Source organism: Molothrus aeneus, chromosome Z (assembly GCF_037042795.1).
Source record: "Molothrus aeneus isolate 106 chromosome Z, BPBGC_Maene_1.0, whole genome shotgun sequence".
In the NCBI taxonomy this organism is placed as follows: Eukaryota; Metazoa; Chordata; class Aves; order Passeriformes; family Icteridae; genus Molothrus; species Molothrus aeneus.
The window spans coordinates 42,752,308-42,773,490 of NC_089680.1; the positions used below are offsets into that span (position 1 = coordinate 42,752,308).

The following is a 21,183-nucleotide window of genomic DNA, read 5'->3' on the forward strand; positions in this document are numbered from 1 at the left end:
GCACTGGTATTTAAAGAATTTTTTTCATTTTATGGAGGTAATGTTAGAAAACACAAATGCTGCAGGTTTTTATGTATTTAAAAACGTATTTGTCAGACCTTCCCTCATCTCTCACCAGTGAGAAGGAAATGGTAGTCCCTCTGCTTTTTACCTCTCCCTGACTGCCTGGTTTAGGCTTGTCAGGAAGAGTGAATGGTTATGAGCTGAATGAATCTGAATGGGAAGTTAGACAAACGAACTTCTCACTGGCAAAAATCACAGTGGCACAAGTTCATGCCTCTTCACAGCATACAGCTAGCAAGCAGAAATGTTTTTTTCTATAGCTTTGTAAGCAAAGTCCAAGCCCAGTGGCATCTCTGCAGACAAGAAACAATTCTAACCTTTCATGCTTCAGGTACAAAAGAGCTATGGGAACACTGGCAAACACAAACAAAAAATGTTTGCAATTTAGCTAAGTACTTACACATGAATTTTGCACAGTGCAAAGTCTTTGCCAGGGTATTTATATCTGGAAATCTTCCAAGACAATATGTGGCAGCAGTGTAGACACATTGGATCTCAACACAACACTGGATGCAAAGGAAAGTGTGTTGCGCACACAAGATTTGCCTTTACACACTGTGTTCTGTAGCTTAGCTGAAAAAAATAATATGCTTAAGACCTGGTTTCAGCCACCCAAAAGGCCATGTTTCATTGATAAATACAAAGCAGTTGTGGAAAGTGAGATAGATTGAGATATCAGACCTGGGAGGATGGGCACATTGGGTCTGGCTCCTGTATGAGGGCAGGCTTTGGCTGCAGTGGGGAGGGAATGTTGCCAGGCAGTTCCCAACACAAAGTTAGCTCCTGGTAGCCTTACCTTGCTTTGGACTACTGGAGATGCAGATGCTTTACAGTATGCCAGGACTCTGCCAACAAACTCTTGGATGTGAACACCTGTGGATGTTGACAGGCTAAGTTAATCCACGTACATGGGAAAGTGTTGCTCATATTCTCTTAAATTCAGGGTTCACCAAAGCAACTGTGGCCTCTGGATAAAAAGCAATCTACCCCACATCCCAAAACTAGTGCTTGAGTAATCCTGGTGTTGCCTTTTTCCCAACCTGGAAATGAAACTCAAGATCATTTTAGTAAGGAGGTAATATAAGAGTGGATCTTTATTTGAAGGCCTTCAGGGGCAATTATGGAAAGATGTCCACAAAAGCCCACCCTCCCAAGGATGAGTACATTTTGGTTGGTTTTAGGAAATTAGGTTTTAGGAATTTAGCATAATTGATAAAAAGCACCAATTAGGAGGACAAATGTTGATGTTGACCCCTTCCCAGGTCAAGCCCCTTCTCTGGAGTCCCCACTCAGCACTAGCTGGGCTTTGTCCATGAAATGTGTCCCAAAGAGTTGTTGTAGGCCTTGGTTCCCAGGAGGAACCCAGATAGCAGAGGGGCCCTGCACCTCCCAGGGCTTGGAGCTCTGCAATTTCTTTTGTCTTTCTGCCTCGGGAAAGGCCATGGAAAAGTACTGGGGAAACCAGCCACTAGTACAATAGGCTACAGAGCTACAAATATATGTGTGAAGAATACAGAGAGCATATTAAAGTAAAAAGGCAAAAAACAAACAGCATCACTGGTGCTCTGGGCATCACTTTGTCCTTTCTAGAAAGCAGCAGCATGGCTCCAGGCCACCTACACAGCTGTCTGGTTGTGACTGGCCAAATCCAGCCTTCTTTAACAAAAAAATAGGCCTTACCCAGACTGAGAGTAGGCATCTGCCAGGACTGCGGGACCAGACCCCAAACCTGGGAAATTAAACATAGCTCTATCAAAGGCAACGGGGAAAAAAAGTCACCTGGAAAGAGTTAGCCATTCAATGTGGAAGCAGGGGGGAGGGCATGCTGCTTTAATCTTTTTATAGTATAAAAATTTTGTGACTGAATTAAAGCCCTACTGTTTGGACTGGATGATGTTATGTAATTCTCAGAAACGAGAGCAGCTGGCCATGGTACAGATACCTCCTAGCAAGCCCTGCAGTGCACAGAACATCATTTACCAAGGCTGTAAAAAAATATATTTATTAAGGGGCTTAGGAGTGAAATTTGACATGCTGGCTAGGCTTTTAGCTGTCTGGATTTCATTTACAGCTCCTCTGTTTTATTTTCCACTTAAATAAATAAATTAATTTGCCCACTTTCCCTAACTGCTTTTTTGGCATGCCTGTGGGTGAATCCAGTGCAGAGAGCCAAGGGGTATTGATAAGAATGTTGCTAACCTTGTAATAGTAATGTTGCTAAACAAGCAAAGGCAAAACCCAAATTCAGGAGGATGTGGAAAAAGACAGACAAGTAATGGAAGCATTAGAAATCACTGATTGTTGGAAATTTTCACTCTGAGGAAAATTGAGAATAAGAAAAGGTCCTGAGCCCACCAAAAAAAGTGAATTTTACATTTATTCCTATATCCTGATCCTTCCTCTTGTCTTTCACACACCTCTTCCTGCCAACTACACTACCACCAGATTTGCCATTTCTTACTCGACTTTGCCTCTTGTCTTTACTTGTGGAATTGGGGGTTGGCGGAGGAGACGGAGGGGGCGGAAAAATCGTGGTTGTGGGGTATGTGTTCTGCCATTTAAATACAGGACAGATTTTGTTGCTCATGCAGTTGCCAAAATGGACCCTTAGGTCATCCGGGTGTTCTTGCCTTGCTTTGCACAGGTGGATGGTGACACTGGCTGCACTTATGCAACCCATCTTGACTTTCCCACAGCACTCAAGTCTGACAGCAATGTCAATGTGTTGATCATCTACCCCTAGATTATGTGGTCGAGAAATAGGCGATACTTTTTTTTTAATACTCTTTCCCAAAGTGATTAAGAGCCCTTTGGAAAATATATCCTTGGATCGGCTGATCAGCTATGCTCCAAAACCTCTTAGGACCCGGAAAGTCTGGTCCTTGTCCCAGGAAATTTCTCATTTAAAAATAAAATAATTAATTCCACCCTGCCCCCCCCCCTTCCCCCCCCCCCAGTTTATTCCTGTAGTACCATCTACAGCTACATACTTAAGTAAAATATTTGAAAGCATGCAAATGTAAGTATCTGAAATCTTAAAGAATTAAATCTGTAACTTTAATTCTGAAGGTCTTGAAAAATGCACATGATAGCCCTGGGGATAGAAGGAATTTCAATTCTTCCACACTTTGGAAATCAGCTTAGCTGCTTATAGGCCAAATTTTATCTAGCTATCCCTCCCAGCAGTATTTGCCACCAGAAACATGTGAATGTTTAGGAGCTATTGCTGGATTTTTTTAATCCCTGCATTTGGTGTTTTAGGATTTTAAGAATGTCCTGATGCTTTACCTTACCTATGGTGGCAGACAACTGCTTACCTAGCAGTGTGCTGGGCTACTAAAGCAAGTGCAGTGATCAGTGCTGATGGTTGGGCGCTGGGAAGAGGAATGCAGCTTTCTGACCTCCCCATAGGCACCATGCCAGGCATGAGCTGAGCCAGCCATAGGGCTTGCTGTGGCTTTGCACGCTGCCTGTGCTATTGCCATTTTCAAAGTGTGTCTTTTTTCCTCCTGGCTGAAAGATCCAAGCAGATTTTGGGAGACCAGCTAGTACAGAGGAGGACATATATGCCACCATCCAGCATCAGCTAACTGGATGCTGGTAATTTGTCACTTTGGTATTAATTTAACTGAGCAGCAGAGTCAGAGAGCAGTATCAGGTGGGCAAGGATCCCAGCAGCATACTGGACAGCACAAGAGAAGAACTAAGGGCCATATTCCAACCCTGGAAGTGAACGTGCTGGCTTCAGCTGGAGCCATGTGAACGTAACTGCTGCCAGAGAACAGGCCCCAAAGTTCAGTGTTTCTCCAAATGAAGTATAAAAATAATTATGAGCTTAGCCTGCAAAACTTGGGTCTGAATTCATAACCATCTGGTGTTAATGGCCTGAAGTGAAACTTCAGACAAAGGTTTCATTTTACTTATTATTCATGAGAAAAGCTTCTGGCCAGTGACTGCAGCTTTGCTTATTACTGATGGAGCTTCATACCTGCTGCCTCGCTGAGGGGTAAGGAGGTGTAGAAGCCTGATACTGCTCTGCTTTGACTTTAGGCAGATGGCACTGAGCAGAGACGGTGGGATTGCTTGAAGCATGCAGAACATTTAAGAAGCTCAATATAATATTTATCTTCTCGCCATTTTCACTTAACTGACACTAAACTTAATCTTCCAAAAAGCCTCTTCCCAAGAGTTTATTGAAAGGCAAAAAGGATTCCATGCTGAACTTAACTCCAACTGCTACTTATATGAGCTGTTTTTAGGCTCTTTGTCAAAACAAACCTCAGCTGCATACTAGCTGAGAACTGGGTGGAAGGACTATGTGGAAAGCATATACTTTTTTTCAGTTTAACTGAAATTTTGCAGACAAAGCCTTCCCATCCCAAATAGTGGGGACACTATTAGAAACACTAAGGGGAACATTTAGATGCTCTAATTCTGAACAGGGCAAACAGAAGATGCTGATGTGGTGAGGTATGTTGATAAGGAGAAACACACAGATAAAAGTGGCGAACAAGATCTCAGGCTTTTCTGACAACACTAAGAGAAACTTCCCTGCTTCTTAAAATTTCTGATGGAGATTTTTAGACATTACTGTGTGGTCTAGAAGCTGTAACTCACTAAGCATGAGAAATTTGAGTAAGAAATAGCAGTGCTTTTGAGCCTGCTTCTGTACAGACATTCTGGTGTTTCCATTAAAAATTTTAGGTCAAAACTCAAATGTTCCAGGTGGGAAGTTTCTCTTCTCTGCTTTTCTCTATGTGGTCCAAGTACAGCAGCTTGTTAAGACCATCAGGGTTGTGTTTCTGGATCAAAATAAGTTTTCAGCAAAAATACTTCAGTTGTTATTTCTGGCCAACAGTCCTCACCCTTGCCCCCTTCCCCAATTCCAAATCCCCCATTTGCAATCCCTGCCCCCCCCCCCCCCCAACCCAACAACAACAAAAACAACAACAACGGAAGGGAGGTGGGTGAAGGGAATGCTTATGTCACTTATCTGCAAAGTGCCCAGTAACCAGTAATATTTCCACAAAAGAAGCAACAGCTGTAGAAATGAGAAAATCCACTTCAAAAATCTACTTTTCCACTGTAATCTCATCTTCCTAAAGTTTTTGCCAGCCATTCTCTCATACCTTGATGCTTGATGTTAGACATTTCCCCTCAGGGCAGCTTGTTGTTGTGTGGAAAATGCCAGTGTTTGCAGCACTCTGTGGCAAGTCTTAATCACTGCAATCAGACTGAGATGTTTATCCAACCCTTAACCTTCATATATCCATATGGTGGCACATATCCATACTGGTGGTTCTTATGGTTCAGACAAAGTTTCACAGGTCAACCTGGGCAGGGCAGCATGATAACTTGCTGCTTATTTTGCTGTAAGCTGTTCCACCTGCATGCTGTGGAAGAGTTTCCTCTTGGTTTTCTTGCACATTACCTCCTCTTGGCTTTGGACTTGACACAGAAATTTCCAGAGGTAAACTTTTGGTCTGTAAGGTGCAGAATGTAACCACGCTAAATATTTTTTTCTCCTCCTCATGCGAAGCCTGTTCATGCTCTACTTTTATTCATGGAGCTGTGACTTACATCAAGACCGGCTGGGGAAGGAGTACCCCCAGGCACCAGCCTCAGCTTTACATTATTGTTCAACTAGCACCTTTGTCTTCTCTTACAGTGTTTGCCAGAATCCTAAAGGCTCCTGAATCCCAAAACATCACCTTTGGGTCCGTGGTGACATTGCGGTGCACAGCGACCGGCCTTCCAGTCCCTACTGTCACCTGGCTGGAAAATGGGAAAGCTGTAAGTGCCTCTTTTTCATGCTTTTGGCACTGGAGGACTGCTATCAGCTGGGAGGGCTGGTAGTCAGCCCCAGTGATTTCTATTCCTTCCTAACTTAGCACCTTGTTTTTCAAACTGGTTGAGTGCAGCTCATCTCTCCGCTGCAGTTTTCCTGGAAAAATATTGTCCCCCTTATCCATGGTGTTGTATTACTTAATTTGTTAGGATCTAAAAAGCCCAAGATGAAGGGTGCTTTAGACCTTTCCAACCATCCTCCAAGACAGACTTTCTAGGACTTCATTGTGTCTTTCTGCAGCTATCTTTCCTTTCCTTTTTTAACAATGTGGTAACAATAATGAGGCAAAATTGCATATCTGACAAATATGTCAAATATGACATGGAGTTAGATGGACCAAACTGTTTTGAGGTCAATACCTGTGGAACACATTATGCACAGGATATTTGAAGAAGATAATAGATCTGAAATTTTCTAGGCTGACCTACGTGATGTGAAATATGTCATGAATTTATCCCTGGGCAGAAACATCCTCTAAAGAAAGGTACACCCTCTTCAGTGGCAGGCACCAAAGGATGCAAATCCACTGTGTCTCATAGGAAAGATTCTGTGGTCTAATGATCCTGACCACTTAATATGGGTGCTTGTTTTCAATTTGCCTGGCTTTCATGCCTGTGTGTAGGCCGTTGTAATGCCTTCATTTCAGTGAGCTGAATACCTGCCTAATATTGCTTGTGTGGGAGTGAGCAGGGAACCAGTCATGGTAGCATTGCAGCCCAAGCCTGCCATAGCTTCCCTCTAGTCTTCATGAGCTTAAGATGAACATGTTTTATACTCTCTTTGGTCTTTTGACAGTTTTTTAAAGGATGTGAGCTCCAGGGCATGATTCTGAAGAGCCAGGTGGAGTGTCTGCTGAGTACAGGCTGGCGATTTGCTTTTGCTCTTTCTCATGGACTTCCTGTCAGCCCTGAGTCCTTCTGAGCACAGGCTGATCCTGACCATTTCTGTGGACATGCTGGTGCAGAGGACCAATAAATTCCCTTGGTTCTTACTTCAAGGGGCTATCACCATCCTGTTTTGTATCTCCTCTCTCTACACATTAAAACACGTTATTAAGATCCCATGGCTACTCTGCAGGCTGTCTTGCCTTCCTTGCCTCCTCTATACCTTACTGTGTCCTCCAGTCTGATTAGGGCTAATTTTCTATATTCCTTCAGTGTTGCTATGCAGAGCAGCAAAGGGATCAGATCAGCCTCTGCTGGGGTTCTTGGTGGTTTCTGACAATATTTAGTTTGAGACAACTGCAGGTCTTTATTTAAGTCTTCTTCCCCACTGGCAATGCAACATTTTGCAGGGGTCTGGGGTACCTGGAAAGAGCAATGTATTTTCATAGCACAGACCTGTACTCTTCTGAGATCCCAATAAGTGGGTCCTACAGAGAGCTGAGGTACATGAGATGATGGTCAGCCCCTGCCTGGGCCACTGTCTGACTGGTCATATCTGCTCTGCCCCATTGCTGTCTAAAAGGCATAGCCCAGTTCCAGGAGGGTAGTGTTCCTGATTGCCTCATGTTAAATATGGCAAGGAAACCTTAATGAGAGCCTGTCTCTGGGAGAGTCAGCAGGAAGCCAGTGGATGGGGCTTGGTGAATTTGAGGGTTGGTTCACAGCAAGGGTGAGTCATTTGAAGATGCAGCATGCCTGTGGCATTATGGTTTCTGAACACCAACCTGTAATTGTCCCGAGGTTCAAAGAACAGGAGTCTGCTGAGCTTACTGAGCTTCCCTGGAAGAGGAGGATGGAAACTCCTCTGTGCAGTAGCTGCCTGGCCTACCTATTTAGAAACACAATACATTTTCCTCCTGCTATGCACCACAGGGCATCATGGACCTTATAATGTAGTTTTCCACATATCCAAGAATAAATGAGCCAGGTGTGAAGATATGAAGAAGTCTCTAATTTCCTGGTAGCTGAAGTGATGTTTTAAAGACTAAAAAGAGAACTCCTGGAAACAAAATCTCAGGAAATGTGGTTGAAAAGGAAAGGGAATCAATTAACACAAGGGAACATCTTGAAGTTTCCAGTAAAGGAAAAAACAGATGGCTAGTGTGGAAGTCCCAGGCACCACTGCCTGCGATTTTCCACTGTACATGGTGCATACTGCTTATACTGCTGGTGGTTACTTGAGGAACCTCTTCCTCCTGTGTCCCAAGCTGGAAGGAACAATCCCAGTTATCTGTGTGCTCAGCAGGCACAGTCCAGTGCTGCTAGATGTGGTACACCTGAGGCCTGAGAAGCCAGCAGGGAGAGAAGACTGGATTAGCACAAGGTGCTCATGGCAAGCAGCCACCTATCCCACCAAGATGCTGGAAGGCAGGGAGGGCTATAGGAAATACCTTCTTCCCACTGAGAAGGTCCCTGCACCATTTTAGTGCTGAGTGGTTTCTGGAGAGTAAAGGAGTCTAAAACTAAATTTGAGCAGCTCTGTAACAAAAGACATATCTGTGAAAAAATATCCCCTGGGCTCCCACCCTCTTGAACTGACTTCATGTTATAAGGCCAAATATATCCCTGGTCCCTTCATTTGCACAGTGGCTGACATACCTGGTACAGTACAACCAAACTGTGTTGGTCTGATTATTTAGTGATTTCTTCCCATGAACATTCTTTCACCACAAGTCTAAGCTGACACTGAGAGAGGCAAAACAAATATATTCTTTTCATCATTTTCTTTTCATAGAGAATCCAATCTGCTTACAAGACATGGAACAGCAAGGAAAAACACTGATGAGTTCCTTATTTTTTTCAATTATTACTATCAATATCCATGGGTATTTCATTTCACTGAAAGGTCTCATTGAAAGCACATTTTTACTGACCTCCAGGGAGGTCAGATTAATACTTCTGTCAGTTACATGTGTAGGTAGAGTGCTTTGCTGGGGTGAATCCAGGGAGAAGATCTCCAATGTCCTTAGAGTCAGGTTACACCTAAGGGGTCCCCAGGCAACATACCTCACTTGAATTATGTTTGATGCTTCTTATCAGTATGAAGGTTAGAGCAGGCAATGCTCTCCTTCCTCCTGCCTTTGCAAGATAGAGTCTGTATGTGCCATGCTCTCCTACTTTGATGAATGCCATGTTGGCAGGAAAGATCTGATGGTAAGTCAAGACCAACTAGCCAAAATCAGCAGGCTTCAAGGTCATTTGACTGCAAATTAGTGATCTGGGAAAAGAGCTGGCCAAAATCATCATATTTTCAGCCCCTTCCATATTTCTAGTTGCAAGATAAGAAAATCTATCAGGTATCTGCTCAAGTATTGTAGCCAGAGCACTTTTCTATGCTCATGACTGCTTTGAGAGTATTGAAGTGATTATGCTAATCCAGAATCAATGACTTCCAAACTATTTTCTTTTCTTCCTTTGTATAGCAGATGTTCACAAAGTCATCCTGTGCAGTTCCTTCCTAAGGCATGAAGAGGCAAACAATCTACTACAAGAAGCCATGTAGTAATTAGCCAGCTCAATTGCATAAACCAAATTGTGACTATGACCCTCTTGAACTGAAACCTAATTGCAAAAGTATTGCTGAAGTGTGAAATAGGAGAGATCTTTTAACATTTATTTCTGTGTGTGAAGTCGGCAGCTGTGAAAGTGCCAAAGTAACACCAGCAGCTTTAGGTCTCTGCCACTTTTTTCTCCTTACCACATCTTCCTCTGCCAATTTAAATGCCTGGGACTCCATCTCTTAGATTTTTCCTTGGTTTGCCTGTTTGTGTCTTGGTTGGAAATATTACTGAGCTGGGCTTTCACTCTTTCAGGTTTCTGTGGGGTCGATAGCAGAAAGCGTCAAGGACAGAGTGGTTGATTCCAGACTGCAAGTGTATGTCACCCGACCTGGCCTGTTCACTTGTCTTGCCACAAACAAGCACAGCAAAACTTTTGGAGCCGCAAAAGCAGCAGCAACCATCAGCATTTCAGGTATGCAGGGAAAGAAGAGGCCATTAATTTTTTAGCCTTTCCTGCTGGGGAAGAGGAAAGGGATGTGGAATACTGTGGTGGAATAGGGGAAGCTTTGGAGAGCTGATAGTGTGTGGGGGCCTAAATTTGAGTACAAGTACATCCTCCACCAGGCCATTTCCTCATATACTCTTACACTTCGGAGACGGGCATAGCTGTCATTTCCTGAATGTTTGATGCTGTCTTGTACTTTGTGTCCCAGAAGCACACTTGGTAAGTTCATCCATATGGAGGAAGTTGTGGCCATGACCTAGTGCTGGTATCATCTAACAGCAAAGTGAAAATAGCTTCAAGCAGTTCAGCTTCACAAGGGGTTGGCATCCAGAAAGCAGGGTAGTTGCTGTCAGCGTAGTACCCTACCTTGCCTGAAGTTATCTCTTCCCTCAGAGATGTCTCCCAAATGTGAAAATTAATTTCCAAAGAGGAGAAATACCTCTGTCAGAGTTAACTAACAGCATTTGTCATACAGAGAGACAAATTGGACAGGCAAGGGGATTTAGTTAGAGGAAAGAGGAATCAAATTGGACATGGGAAGGTAGCCCTGGTTCTGCTTTTAACCAGGCAGGTACTTGTTTATCTCTCAGTGCCTTAGCTTCTGATTTCTTGATAAAGTAATCATGCCCTTTCTTACACTGGGCATTGAAACCTACCAGTAATCTCTGCTCCATAATGTACTCAGCACTTGGTGCTGAATTTCCCATCCCCACTTCTGCTTTTAGCCCAGGCAAGTGTGTGTCCTACAAATGCAGTGGGGCGGACAGGTACTTGGGGCTGGTGGAAGTTGTACTCCTCCAGGCTGTGTGCACTCAGCAGGAGGAGAACTACCCCTTAGACCTGAGGAGGACTCTGCCTTGGCCTTGCCCCAGCTCACAAGGCTCCAAGGGCAGAGGTGCCCTGGCCCTTGGCTGATGCCCAGTGCCTCCTCCCTATGCTGGCACTGCCCAACTCCCTGTGGCATGGCAAGCCAGGGCCACTGCTCTGTGCCAGTGCTGCATCCCCAGCCCTGGCTTCTCCTGCTTGTTACAGCTGCTGCCTGAAGTAATGGATATCCATGTGGCTTAAACACAGGATGCTATCTGCTGGTTACATGGGACCCAAAGGATCAGGATAAAAGTGTGGGTTTATGGTGCAAGAGTCCACTTCAACTGGCACTGCCATCAACAATCCACTTCCTCCTCCTCCTTCTTTCTCACTTTACAGTGTTCAGTGTTGGTCAACTTTTCTTCCCCACAAGAAGATACAAACAAAGGAACAGAATTTAGGTGCATTTTTTTCATACAGCTTACAGTTGTCAGACACATTTCCTAGCATGGAAATCTTGACTTACGCATCTCAGAGGGAACGATGAAGTGTCACTGATGTCTTTTCCATTTCTTCTTTCTCCTGGTTCATCACAATTCCCGGATCTGGTGCCTCTTGGCAGAATGGAGGTAAGAATGACTTTCTGTGGCTTTGTGGAGGCCCATTCTGGGCCAGGGAGAAGAAAAATGATGAGCTAAGGGGGTCTGGTTAATTTGGCTTAAATAAGGGGTAGGGTTTTTTCATTCCAACTGTGCAGATGAGGTTCACCCATAGGGATCACTGATCTCCTTTACAAAGGCATAATTGGAGATTAAGCTTGGGTAGTTAACAATGGTTTTGAGTCAAGCCAGTAGTAAGGGTGTTTGAAATATGGTAGTCGGAAGAATATTCTGAAGGAACTTCTCTTTGGTTACAGATCCACAGTTTGCCTTGACCTTATAAATTTTCATGGCAAAGCTTAACTGCAAGGTAAACTCCTACCTGTTCACAGTTAATAAATGTAATTTGGTTTGGTGCTCACCAGATTAGGGCAGGAGAAGATTGTTTGTTCCAAGTAGAGTTATGGATGAATAAAGCCACTTACATGTGATGAGAAATGAACTTCTGCTAAGTAATTTTTGCAGGACTGAACAATTTAGCTGGTCTTTTCTCTTTAGAATCTTTTCATGTTACTACACACTGCACTGGTTGATCAGTCTGGAAGGAAAATGAGAATGTTAGCCTGGGAGATGGGCTGGGAGCTTCTGGCCACCATAGAAAAGAGCAGAGCGTGGGAAAGTCTGAGCAAATGGTTTTGCCACTCTGCTGACACAGACTCCCTGCAAAGGCTATTGCCTCCATCACAGGAGCTTGCAAGGTTGATTCAGGAAGTGTGTAAGTGATTAAGTGGCCACCCAATGGCAGACTTATGCATTACACCTGCACCCATGCAGGTATGACAGGCATGGGGAAACAGACCAAGTGCTCATCTGTCCCATAGGTGTTCTTAACATTTGATGCATGATATTTCCTTTCTGTGACAAACCATTGTGAGAAACATGTTGTTGCTACTTCTCCATTGCGACTTGGTCTGTGTCTCCTTGCATATTTTAGAAAAGCAAGAAACATAACGTTAGCACTGTAAGCTCTTCTCAGACTGCCTCTGCAGTCCCCTGAAGTCAGCAGCACAACAGCCCCATGCACACCTGTCCCTGCTTTTGCCCCTGGCCACAGGAAGGACGCAACTTTCAAATTAAGCACGATGGGAATCATCAGGGAAATGCAAATAACATGACCCCTGCCATGCCAAGAGCAGTTCCAGCAGGGTGCTGGGATTGGAACATTGCTTTGGGGAAACCTGCTGTGTGCAGGAAGATGTCATGGGCTGTGAGACTAGTGCAGCATGCTGGGAGACTCCTGTGTCACATGAAAGTGTGTCCATGGAGCCTGGGATGTGCAGTGTCAGAGCGTCACTGCCATTTTGGTAAACCTCAAGGAGTTGGTGCCTTCTTGTATTTTTTATCCAATGTGACACAGAAAAAAAAATTAAAGAAAAAATTCACATGGAGACCAAAATAGAGCAGCTAAAACAGGGCCAGGGATTGTCATATGCAGAAAACAGCATCTGAAGAACAGAAATGTGAGCATCCTCTGTAATCCTTTGTCCATGTACCTCCAGCTTTCTGAAAAAAAAAAAAAAAATCAGCAAGAAACCCTGGAGTTAACAATGGGTGATTATTTGGACAGGGGAAAGAAATAAAAGGCAAAGATACAAATAGCTCTGTTGACTGCTCCAAATGGTTGGCATGTTGTGAATTGAACTCTCTGACCCCAGTTACACTGACCGAATGGCAGTGGGGACAGCTGCACCCAGGCCTCCTCTCTGCCCTGATTTGGCCATGCCCCACACACAGGGAGTCTGTTTTCACAGCTTTGCCTCCCATTCCCAGGACTCTGCATCCCACGCGCTGCCTGGGCAGAGAGCACCTCCTCACCTGCAGTCCTTGCTGCTGGTGGGTGACTGTGGGAGCTACTGGAAGCATGGCTGGCCTGTGCACTGCCCTTACCCTGCTGCTTACTTTTGATGGCCATGGGGAGGAAGGGAGGAAGGGAGGGGGGAGAGATCTCCTTCCAGATACAAATAACATGGGAAAGATAAGTAAATGGCCCTCAAAGAAGATGACCCTACTGTGATTTTACTGCTCCTGCATAGCTCTGTCTCCATGCTATGTGTCAGGACTTAGCAAAATGGGAGATGTGGTGAAAAGATGCACCTTGCAGAAAAACACCAGGAAGGAAAACACAAAGACTTGTGCCTTCCTCATGTCTCAGTTCCCCAGCTAAATGTGTGGAAGAAGGACAGGTCAGGAGTGGTGCAGGAGCTGTGGAAGAGCAGGTGGGAGCTTGGTCTGACTGTGTGTAAAACTCCCTGGTACATGATGGGTTGAACTTACCTGGCTCCTGCTCATCAAGTCTATCTTACATTAAACTCTAACTGTTGTTAGACAGCAGAGTGAAAAATCCTGAGTTATCACAGAACTGCAAGCAATGCAAGCAAGCAGCTTGGCTGATCCCTACTGCAGGGAAGCAGGAAAGTAAAATACTTTCCCATTAGAGCCCAGCAGCAGGGTGAGGGGCCATACTAGGTCATGGTTCTCTGTAATTGCTCAGGCTTCAGTCCACTTGTAACTTTAACAACACTTGGTCAGAGCCTCCTCCCTGGAGCTCACCTGGGCTGGTACCAGGGTACCCTGCAGAATTTTCATTCTTGTTTTATATTAGCTGATTTTAGTGGTATAAACATCTACCATGTCCTCTGCCCTCTGTTAGCCTTACACGTGCCACTTTACTCAGAAACAGGGCCATTGTGCTCATGCAGCTGTTTAGGTCTGTGAGCTTACTGTGTTTGTGTGTGTGTGCTCTTGTTCTCGACAGCAAGCTGTACAAGGGTGACGCAGGCTACTGCAGCACATACAGAGGTGAGGTGTGTAGTGCTATCTTGGCGAAGAATGCTCTTGTTTTCTTCAACTCCTCGTATGCTGACCCAGAGGAGACCCAAGAGCTGCTTGTGCACACTGCCTGGACTGAACTGAAAATGGTGAGTTCATTCTGCCAACCGGCTGCTGAGTCTCTGCTGTGTAACTACATCTTCCAGGAGTGCAATCCCTCGGGAGCTGGGCCAGCTCCAAAACCAGTGTGCAGGTAAATGAAGAAAAACATGCTCATATTTCACTTTCATTTCGTGGGGATATGTACGCAGCAGGGGAGTGGTGAGGGACTTTCCAGGCTTGCTTACAGCAGCAAGTGAAGCTGAGTGAAGCTGGGCCCTGTAGGTTTGCACAGGTTTTCCCTTTGCTCTCTCCTCTGTACACACAGACTGATACAGCTCTCACTGTGATCATTGCTAGGGTGTGGTCTGAATTTAAAGTCCAGACCTCTACATTACATCAGGTGTTTGGAGGATTGTGTTGAAAAGAAGTGTCAATTTGAATTGCATAAGTAGTTTCAATAATTCATTTTGTTTTCTGTTATTATCTTACTAGGCCAATATCTGTATTTTTTATTACTATAAAGACTAATTGCCTCTTTGAAATTTTGACTAAATGCAGCTCCAGAAGATGCGACAAATCTGGCTGAGGCAATATACCAATCATTTAGCACTTCCTGCTATGACAAATATGTGACAAAAATGATGAGACCAGAGACATTGCCTGTGTAGTTGTACCTGATAAACCAAAACTACAATGTGGTTATTGTATCCTTCTGTATGCAGAGAAATGTGCATTGAAATTGGGCTGACAGGGAACCTGAGGAGTCCAAAGCATCTCTTACTATAGCTAATCTACTGTTGACAGGTATTTGTAAACACATCCCAGTGACAGACACTACTCTCTCCTTACACAACCTCCTGAGCAGCCCTTCCCTCGTTGTTCCTTGTCCTCCCACCATGGTCATGGAGGCGAGTTTTTTCTTTACTCTTTGCAGTGAAATTTTACATCCTTCCCAAATTCTCTGACTAGATTAGAACAGGTTTTCCCGAGCCTGCACACAGCTTTTGCTCTTCTGCCCAGTCCAGGTTTGGTTATTTTTATCTGCAACTGAATTATGATTGCCTGCTGTGCTTTGCAGAGGACAGCCCCACATAGACATATATCAGGGTGAAGCTTTCTTTTTCCTGTCATGTTCAGCCCCTAAAAGACTGGTCATTACCCATATTACATTTGGGCAGCTGACTTCCCTGCCTAAAGCGCACTGCTTTGTTCTTGTCCTCCTTGAAACACATATTAAAATACTATTCAGATCTGCATTTACTGGAAGAGTAGCCCCAGCTCTAGTGTCCCAAATAAAATACAAACCTTTTCTACAGACATGACAAGCACACTGCTGGATGGACTTGTGCCTGATGTCTAATGGCAATAATTTCTCCAGTTAGGTAGGGGCTTTTTAAGACAATCAGCAACATGTTGGTTTGGTAATTGGGACCTTTTTTGTTGCTTCTCCTTTAACACCTCTAAAACAAAGGCACAGAGGAAAATCCCACTGTGAATATTGACCATATATTTATCTTTCTACTTGGTACCTATGCTGCCTTGTATTCTACCACTGACACAGAGGTGGCATATATCCTACGAAACAATATTATGTGTAACTATCCAAAGATAATCATGCAGCCAAGAACTACCATTTGCTTTTTGCTGACAGGCTCCTCCCTGCCACCTCAACATTCTGCTCTTTGTCATTGTGCTCTTAAATACACAATCACTCTGCCTTTTTTCAAGATCTGTGACAGTATTTATATCTCAGCCACACATGCACAGCACATTAGTCAGCTAAGGGTTTTGCATATTTCTCTGCATTTCAGTTAGATCTTGGCCTTGCTTCATTTACCCCTGCCCATGAGTGGCCCTGCAAGACCAGAACTCACAGTGATTTGACTGAAGACCTGTACTTCTGGGGCACTTCTAAAGTCAGAATTATATAAACTAACATAAATATTCACTTGATCTTGATGCACCTGAGCTAACAGTTACAACATCTGCAAATATATCTAAATGTTAATGGGCTTGCCTGGAACCATTTTTCTTCAAATTAATGAGTCAATGTTGTTTTTTATTAATTATTCCTCCCTCCTTCGACCCTAATTTTAATGCAGCTTTCTTTATAAGAAAAGTTCTAGAATAGCATCCCTCCTGATTCCTGTCCTCAGAGAGCATCAGCTGGACAGCAGTTCTTCCAGAGCCCAATACTCCTTTTGATAACTCAGACATCTAATAGACTTCTTTATGGCTGAGAGAGGCCTGGGGGCTCTTGAACACATCTCACATGCTCTTGGTTACTTTCCAATTCTCTTAACTTCTTTTTACTTATAGCTTTATAGCTATAAACTTTATAGCTTTCTGCAGAAGCTGGCTAGACTACACAAGTTTTCAGCTGAAATACTTCATGAGTAAGAATTTAACTCTCTCCAATGTGGGAGAGCTCTCCCAGTTTTTCAGGGACATACTGCCCTCAAAATATGTCCATGTATTTGTATCTTATTATTTATTTTCTGCACCAATTTTTCTCTTTCCATGTTGTCTTTTAATGTTCATTTGGTTTGGAAGCTAGCTAGCAAGAATAACAACTGACAGGCTGAGTAAAACTTTTCTAAAGTAATTGGGGGGTAAAATAGGATGAAATGAAACACAAGAAAACCACATGGGAAAAGTTTACTTAATGTAAATTTAGATGCAAATTGATTAAAATGAGAGTTTTTAAGGGAAAGTGATGTCTCATCTCATAATTCTTGATTACATCTGCCTCTTGTTGCTGGCTGCTATTGCAATAGCAGAATAACCCTCAGTTTCTGTTTCAATCACTGCTGATAGGAAGTGATCAGGCTGTAGGGAACAGTCTTGTGTTGGGGAAGGGTTTCCTTTTTTGGGTCTGTGTGTCCCCACCTCCCCTTACATAGTCTCTTGTGGTCCCTAGAAACACTACTGGCACACTTCCTCTCTTCTGCCATTACTGCTCTTTGTCCATCTGTCATTTACATGACATAACATTTCTAATAATAACCTGAAGTAATCTTTGCCTGTGACCTCAGCAAACCCTCTGTGCGCAGCATTGGGTGCTACAACAGTGGTATGAACCTAGCTAGGAGTGACTGACCACCCTCCCTCTGGCTGTGTTACCATTCTTCCAGGGTGCAGATAACCTTCCTTTAACCCTGGAGCAGACAGCACTGCAAAAGAATGGTCTTCTGCGTTTTGCAATTGAACACTGAATAAAGGGCTTATTTAACGGTGCTTGGGATCCAGGAATGAACAGAGCTAATCCAATCCAGATGTCTCAGGTCTCAGCTAGTGCTTCAAATGCAAGTTTTTCTCATTTCCCTATCTAAGTATTTCTTTACTTCACAAGGTCACTCCTGTTCCACATGTTTAACATAAAAAAGATAAATTTGCCATCTGGCTGCATTCTGGCTTCCATGGAAGGGAGGAAGGAATAAACCAGGACTGGCTAAAACCAAGCACAGAGTATCTGGGCATTGATGACTTCAGCCTGCTGAATTGAGGGCCATCCATTACTGTTGCAAAAAAGCTGTTTCTCTAGTAGAATTCTCAATGAACTCCATCCTTCAGGCGCTTTAGAGGGTTTGCAGTGTTGTTAGCCATTGCTGACACTCATGACCATCTGCTCTTGCCAAAACTGTTGTATAATTAAAGAGGTTGCATCAACCCACCAGGTGGTGAATTTGGCTAAATCCTTCCCCACACACCCCAGAAGTACATTTCGCATTCTGCATCATTGTGTGATGAGTTGTGGATCTGGGAAAGACTCCAGCTGAGCTGTGCAAAAGAAATCTCTGCACATGACCTCAAAGTTGATTTGGTAGCTCAGGCTCTCAAGAATAAATAAGCAAATCACTGATAAATTGACCAATATAACAAATCCACAAACTTCCCAGAATGGTGTGTTTTCTTTTTTTTCTTTTCCTTTTTTTTCTAGTGCAGTTGCCCTTCTCCACAAACAATTTCTCATATAAGGCCTATTTAAAAATCCAACACACTTCTTGCCTGTGAATATTTCACATTGTTATGGAGGCAACACATTAGGTGGGAGACAGGTCACTTTTTACCAGGCAATCTGCAGATATCTACAGAGAAAAAAATGGATTTAAAGTTGCCTGTACAGACAATTAAAAAATTCTGGTTTTTTATTCAGTGAGATTAAAAGTATATGCAAATATTTAACATAAGAAGGTTAAGAATTGCAGCTCACCTTTTGCTTTTAGTAGATGACAGAAGCCAAGTGAGATTTTAGGATATATTAAAAAATTCTGACTCTAGAAATGATAGGGAGACTATTTATAAGAGCATGTAGTGACAGGACAGGGGGGAATGCCTTCAAACTGAAAGAGGTTTAGATTAAATAATAGGAAGAAATTATTTACTGTGGGGATAGTGAGAGACTGGCACAGGTGGCCCAGGGAAGCTGTGTATGCCTCATCCCTGGAAGTGTCCAAGGCCAGGTTGGATGGGGCTTTGAGCTACCTGGTCCAGTGGAAGCTGCCCCTGTCCATGGGGCAGCAGGAAATTGGAAATAGATGATCTTTGATGTCTCTTCCAACACAAACCATTCTATGATTCTATGATGTTTATTAGAAGAACATGTGAAAAAAATCTGTAGAAAAAGATTGGAATGAACTCCTCATAGCTTGGTGTGTGTTGTGTTTTAAGCATAACCCTGCTTCATTAAAAATGTAGGTTTGTATGTTTCTTAAAGGAAGCTGTTGCATTTCATACAGTTTCTTCTATGGTTTATGAGCCAGACACACTGGCTTTAAAGAAGTGTCACCCCATTAATGGATTTCTGTCAGCTTGATAACCCCTGCACTTCACCGCTAAGTGCAGCCTTTTTTTTTCAAGCCATTGACAGCTGTATTTCACTGTTTTTTGCAAAACAATGTAGAGAGAATTGCCTTGCTGTAAAGGATCTCTACTGCTTTAAGGAATGGCTCTCAATGGAGGAGAACTCTCAGAAGGGGATTTACAAGCCAGGGCTGATGCTGCTCACTCTTCCTGAATGCAACAGGTTGCCCAGCCTGCACCAGAATCCCAGCTCCTGTACCCACATCCCTTTCTTTGGTAAGATGGCACATGTTGCTGATTGTCCAGAGAGCTGTGTTCTTGGTAAGGGAGAGGGGAAGGGTCCGATCCATAATTTACAGCTAAAGTAAAAGCTGATGGTGGGTACTGTCCTGTCAGCACCTCGTGTGCATGGAATTGTGACAGCTGCTTTAGCTGTTTGCCTCTCTCGTGCAACCAGGATATGGGAAAAATCCCTCAAGTAAATAAAGCCTGGATCTTTATTGGGAAGATCATAACAATCCTGAAAAACAGTCTTAATGATAGCAAAGTTGCCACTCAGGTGCCTTTGCAAAGAAATAAGCTGTTTAAGCACTGCTAGGGAGGGAACCTTTTCCTGTAGCATGCTTCTAAGTGAGCATCTGGTCATATTGCATCCTGGACAATCCCTCCTTACATCTTGTCTTCTCTTTTTACAGATTTTAAGAAGGAGAACATAACCAGTAAGTAGACTGCTCCAGACCCTATGTTTTTAGAGACATGTTATTCTTTATTGAAGCTGCCATTTGCACATGTTTTTGTGTTTTCTGCTGGTCCTGGCTGGCTGAATTTAGATTGTTACTGAGGAATATCTGGGTTTCCATGTCTGAGACATGGGGAAACACATTTCCAGCCTTTTGGAGGTTGGGGAGACCATGGGCTGGTAACTTTTTATGAGATAGGCATGCAGGTTTTAGATGGTACCCTTCCCTCCATCTGTCTCCTTTTCTATCTACCCATTGCCTATCATTCCCCTCTACCCATATTTGGATTTCTGATTCTGAGGTCGTTCCAGCCTTGTATGTTAACAACATGGTTACCTATGACAGGCTGGCCTTGCAAGACCTTAAGCTCCCAGATCTCTTATCAAATCACCTCAGAAGTCTGGCTGTTTCTTGTATGAGCCTCCCATGACCAGTGGTGAGACCCAGACATGTCCTGCAGTGCTGCTTTGACTTCTGTCAGGCTCCCCCCTGCTGCTGGTTGTGGCTGAAGCATGCACACCCAACTCTTGCACTCGTGTGCAGTTGCAGTTTCAAGCTCAGCCACTGAACTTGCCTCACTGGAAAAAGGAATCTCTCTCTTGCCATGCATCTAAGCAGGTGAGGTTTGCCGATTTTGCAGTGGCTCAACCTTATGTATGGAGAGAGAGGCAAAGTGGAAAAAAAAAAAGGAAATAAAGAATATTGGGGAATATTCTTTCATGGAAGGATCTTGGCTTCACCTGACAACCTGAGACCTAGGGGCCTGGTGATGCAGACATAGAGACAAGGGCTTCAGAACCCTCTGGGCCAGTGCCTGCAAGGGCAGCCATCCCTGCCCTGGTGGAGGAACCACAAGAGAGAGGTGTCAGCATATGAGAGGAGCATTTGTGGGATAGCTTCAGTCTCCCCACAGTTGTTTCAGGACACATCCTCTGTCTCCTGTGTATTGTGTACGCATGAACTTTCTGTTCATCTTCCACAGCATTTTCTCAGAGTGGCATTGCATAAATGTACACTATTCAGTCATGAACCAGGAAGATATAATAGTAACATTTTAGTAATAATCACCCCTCTTTTTTCTTTAGACCCACTGCTATGTGCACAGGGGTTCGTTGAGCATGAACTGAACTGTTTTCTAGCTTGTTATCAAATTATTCATTAATGTCCAGGTGGACCAGCTATATTATTCCTCTGTCCTCATTGTAGGAAGACAGTCTATGAAAACATCTGCATTTTCAGAGTATGAAAGATTCAGAGGTTCTTACTTGCTCCTGCCCCTAAAGATCTCCACATTAATCTTTTAAGGTGTCCCACTAACATTTATTTCAAATCTGTGCAGAAATCTTTTCCTTGTTTATTACTAGCTGTGTCATGAGGTATGTTTCAGGCACTGCTTTCCTTGTCTTTGAATGTGAAACAAGTAAAATTCTCATCTCAGGTAC

At 43.6% G+C, this 21,183-nt stretch overlaps 1 protein-coding gene across 3 annotated transcripts in view; it reads left to right on the forward strand.

Annotated features, from left to right (window-relative positions):
- MUSK (muscle associated receptor tyrosine kinase) overlaps positions 1-21,183 on the forward strand; it is a 54,906-nt gene that overhangs the window by 19,707 nt on the left and 14,016 nt on the right. For 2 of the 3 annotated variants that reach the window (XM_066569464.1, XM_066569465.1), the window contains exons 6-11: positions 5,732-5,856; positions 9,669-9,828; positions 11,291-11,297; positions 14,083-14,349; positions 19,102-19,277; positions 19,697-19,720. In XM_066569464.1, coding sequence (XP_066425561.1) covers positions 5,732-5,856; positions 9,669-9,828; positions 11,291-11,297; positions 14,083-14,349; positions 19,102-19,277; positions 19,697-19,720 — 759 coding nt within the window. The remainder of the gene's footprint in view (positions 1-5,731; positions 5,857-9,668; positions 9,829-11,290; positions 11,298-14,082; positions 14,350-19,101; positions 19,278-19,696; positions 19,721-21,183) is intronic. The other variant, XM_066569466.1, reaches the window with a different exon arrangement.